At 48.0% G+C, this 4,665-nt stretch overlaps 1 protein-coding gene across 1 annotated transcript in view; it reads right to left on the bottom strand.

Annotated features, from left to right (window-relative positions):
* The window catches only part of IL13RA2 (interleukin 13 receptor subunit alpha 2), an 18,998-nt gene extending 14,724 nt beyond the window's left edge, over positions 1-4,274 (bottom strand). Inside the window, 1 exon segment of the mRNA XM_027902636.1 lies at positions 4,125-4,274. Coding sequence (XP_027758437.1) covers positions 4,125-4,134 — 10 coding nt within the window. The 5' untranslated portion in view covers positions 4,135-4,274.
* Positions 4,275-4,665: the final 391 nt, after the last annotated feature.

The raw sequence follows: 4,665 nt of genomic DNA on the forward strand, positions 1-4,665 counted from the left end.
TGTTTAAGCAGAAAAGGTCATACTGGACAGATCATTTGAAACAAATGAGAACCATTTGCCAGCAGGGTGAATGCCAGTTCCTGAGTGCTAGAATTGGGTCAGTTCCTGAGAAAATTGGGTTGGAAAAAAATAAGTAGTTGGGATTTGAAACAATAGGGCTCCACAACACAACCATCAGTGCTGGAGCACCGGGAGGGACCAGTGAGTGCAGGTTGGTGCTGAACAGTGCCTGCTGGTCCAGCCTCCTCTGGCCACCCTCCTGTCCAAAACAACCCCCTTTGCAAAATGCAGATGCTTCTCTCTTCCTCTCTTTGTGCTGGTAGCTGATGCTTGTGTGTCTCCCCCTGCCAGAGTCGGTGCAAACCCCAAGCTGGTCCTGGAGGAGCTCAGCTGAGGGCACTCCAGAGAGGATCCATGCAAAGCCCTTGTGTAGGAGAGACACCAGTGGCTCAGGGCACACCTCTGCATGAAGGCCACATGCTCAGACCTTGGCTTGTACCGACCTGACTGTAGCTGTCAGCAGAGCTGACAAGCTGTGGGACAGACAGGGCAAATCCCTACACAAGCTGGACCAGAGCCTTACAGCCTGGAGGTCAGGGCAGGGAGAGGCAGGCAATTTGCAACTCACTGACAATTCTGCAGATGGGGTTAAGTTGCAAAAGAGTCCTTCATGAAGTGATGACAAGCTCATGGAAGGAGATGGAACTGAAAACAGCCCAGCTCTGGCTCACCAGCCAGCCCTGGGAGGGTGCCCTGGCAAAGCTCTGAGCTGTTCCCGAGCTCTGTGGCTGGTGGCATCACTGCTGGCTGGGCTCAGCCCTTCACTGTGGTGCCCTCCTGTGCCCACCTTTCTTTGGAGCCCCACAGTAGCAGCAGCAAGACACTCCTGTGCCCAGCAATGGGAAAAACCACAGGCATTGTTTCCCGCTTGTCTGCCTTCCCTGTTGCAACTGTATCTGGAAGCTGACTCCTCTGGTTTGCTCATGGATTAGATTTTTGGGGATTTGTCAGCTGGGTGACTGACTCCTGGAGTCATTATGTGCTCAGGAACATCTCACAGAAGCTTCCTCCTCCTCCTCCAGGAGCTTGGTCAGGTCCCAGAGTCCCACAGCTGCTCTGCACTAAAGGCCAGGGCAAGCAAACTTGTAAAAGTGCCTCTGGGCTGAATAAGAAATTTCAAAGAGCAGAGAGGCCCCTCTCTGCTGGGCTCTTGGGCTCTGACAGATATGCAGTTGCATGCACAAACCAAAAAGTGCTTCTGTAAAAAAATCTGCCTCTGTTTGACGAAATAAAGGAACAGCAGCATCGCTGCCGAAACGTTTCATTGCAAATGGCAAAGTGGCTGGCAAAGATCATTAATGGAGCTAAATACAAAAGATGGGCCAAATCTCTTCTGGTTAAAATATATTTGATATATTCAACCCATTCTTGCTGCACTGGTTCTCTCAAGCAATCCATTGTCATCCTAGATTAAAATACGGGGATGTGACAGTTCAGAATAAAAGCTTTCAACTTTGCAATTCAGGTCTGTGTTTAGAAGCAGCTTTCTATTGGAACAAAATAAAACCTAAAAGGCTCTAGCTATGAACGGGCCATTTGATATCGAATAGCCCGAGCCATTTGATCCAAAGGGATAGTTTTGAAATTGCCAGTGGCGTGGAAAATCGATGGCTTGTAAAAAGCCTCTTAACTGTCTCTCGTTTCAGGGAAGCCACTCTGTTTTACAGAACTTGCATTAAACAAGGCACCACAATAAAGGACTCAGTAATTCTGAACAGACTGTGGCCTCCAGCACAGCGTTGTGGATTGCACTGGAAAGGGGATGTCACCATGAGGAGACAGGCTAGGAAGAGGAGCGTGAGACAGTGGAGACAGAGTGTTGCAAGAAAAGAAACCCCTTCTTTGCACTAATAAATTAAATACTTACAGCTATCATGGGATTTCAGGAAATGCTGGACAGAATCCAGGCTCTCTAGCAATGCACAGCGTCAATATTTATCTTTTGGTGAGTGGAGACCTCAGTTTTCCATATTTCTTTGCAGATGGCTACTATCCCGGCTTTGATGGCATCTTAGAAGGGGACAGCAGCTGTTTGAATGTGCCTATATCATGTAAGCCAACAAAGCAGCTGCCATGGAGCTGGCTCTGCTGAAATCTTTGCTTTCTGTAATCAGTGCTGTTCCCAGAAAGACCAGTCCAGCTGAAAGCTGAGCATCACACACTCCCTCTCCCTGCCAGATGACTCCGTGGTGGGTCCCCGGCTGCCTACGAGGCACCCCTTACACACATCCATCATCAGTTCCCTGCCATTCCCAGTGAAATGGTTTCTGTGTGGAACGTGTCTCCTACCTTGGGAACACACCCTGACCAAAGTGTCCCCATCCTGTTGGCTCCTGTCTTCACACTGAGTCATCTTCTGCTCCTTGAGCAGTTTCTTCCACAACCTGTCCGTGCCCTTTGCCCACACAGGGACTTGCTCTGACTCTGCCTCCCCTGCAGCTGGGCTTGGGCTGGGAGTTTAGCAGAGACTGTGAGAATAATTTCATTCTTATTGTGGCACAGTGTCGGTTCTAACAAAGGACTGGGTTCTGCTCTGGCACACCAGAGCACGTAAAACTTCTGTAGAAAAGATTTACAAGGTGTGCTGAGGAATTAGACTATAATTAAATAGACATATAAAAAAAAGAGGTTGAAACCGTTATTAAAGTAGAAACATTTTGCATGGAATGCTGTCACATTAACTACGAAAACAAGCCTGGCAGCAGAGCAGGACACTGCAGATTGGCCCTGAGGCCGTGCATGGGGAAGGCAACAGGATGGGCAAAGCAGTGTCCCCAGTGTGCAAAGAGCAGCTGCCTCTGATGGCACCAGCACAGACAGCAAAAGGAGCCAGTGCTCCACCTCACTATTCAGGCCTTGCTTTACATTCCCAAAGTAAGGACACACTCCTGGCTTTTGCCTGTTTCATCTTTTAAAAGTGATTTTTTTCTCTGCAAGTCTCCAAGCCCTTGGGATAAGTAAAATAAATTTCCTTTTCCTTCTCCTTTAAACTCCATCCAACGTCTCGTACTGGAGAGTTGACGGAGGTGTTGGCAGAGGTCTTCTGGTGCAATCATTGTGCAGTGGGACTAATAAGAGAAAAGACAGATATTCTGCACAGTTGAATGCCCTGCCCTGGGGTGCCAGGGGACCTGGCAACTCCCACTCTCCTATTTTTCACCTCCTGCCTTTGTCTCCAGTTGGGATGCAGCGCTGCCACTGCAGTGAGCAGGATCTGGAGCCAGTTCCAGAGGGATGAGCACAGGGTCAGTGCATGAGCAGGGCAGCTGCACAGGCAGGAGGGAGGGCAAGGTCCAAATCATCATCACAGAATCGTCCTTGAACCCTGAGCTGCAACTCTGAGCATTTAAAACAGCGTTTTCCCTGGGGGCAGATGTTTTCCCTGGAGTGTGAGGGGACAGCAGTGCTGGCCTGCTCTCCTGTGCCTTCCCCATCCCATATGGTGACCAGGAATCACCAATGCAAACAACAGCCCCTTATGGCTCACATGAATATCTCACTGGTGTCCTTTTCAGATACAGATCTGAAAAGGACATTTTCCCCCAGGAAAGAAGCGTTAACCCAGAATAACTGCTTGGGGAGGACAGACAGCCCCTCCATGATATCTGCTGACAGCTCTTATCAGAAAGCCAGTGCTGAATTAGGACTAGCCTAAGTACTGTCAATTATATGAAAAGGTGTTTAAATCTTCCCATAAAAAGAAAAAAAAATGAGAAGACACTGAAGTTAGGAATGACCACAGGAAGGATTTCAGAACAGCCAGAATGTAGCTGGAAAGGGATGAGACACATTGGTCCAACAATGGTGTAAATACACACACACACATACACACACACATGCTTGTTTGAAAATACTTAGTTTAAGCATCACCTTGAACTCTGTGCAGATACAACCAAAGTTATTTTAAGAACACAAACATCATAAATAAATAAAAGAGTGCAGGAAAACTCTTTCAAATTCATGTAGAAATTATGGTATGCATCAATCCATATTCTGCACTACACTGAGTTTCAGACACACACTCACACAAAATAAAATTAAAATATAAAGCAGTTATGGCTTACCATAAGGCATCAGGATTTTCCTTTGAGCCAGGTAACACACAACACAAAATATTTATTAGCTCTTAAAAAGCAAAAACCAGAACAGTAAAATGGAAGAAAAAGCCCTGCATATGTTCCTGTTTCTAGAGAGTAGGTTTCAAGCAGCTGCCTGAGAACAGCCAGCCTGGAAGTGTCCTGTGTGTAGAATGCACACGATGAAATAGGGGAAAAAACCACCAGAGCTCACAGGCATCTGGCTCAACATCCCCTCCCAGGGAGCAGAGTCAGCACATTACACTCATGGCTTGTAGTAAACAGCTCCACAACGACATGTGAGGGATTTTCCTGCCACAGGGTGCAATTTGATCAGGAAAACCTTGATTAGTGCGAACTGAAGGGTTTGGTGGTTCCACCGAATTTCCAGCAGGCTCCTGCCTGGCTGTGGACACCAGCACAGGGACAGAGCCACAGACCCTGCAGCAAGAGGCTTGCTGGGGGCTCTGGGGCGAGCAGGTGGGAAAACCTTGCCAACCCTGCCTGCTCTGGGAGGATTCAGGTCCCC

This window comes from Empidonax traillii, unplaced genomic scaffold, assembly GCF_003031625.1.
Source record: "Empidonax traillii isolate 1590-97213 ecotype Southwest subspecies unplaced genomic scaffold, ASM303162v1 scaffold898:size721216, whole genome shotgun sequence".
Lineage (NCBI taxonomy): Eukaryota > Metazoa > Chordata > Aves > Passeriformes > Tyrannidae > Empidonax > Empidonax traillii.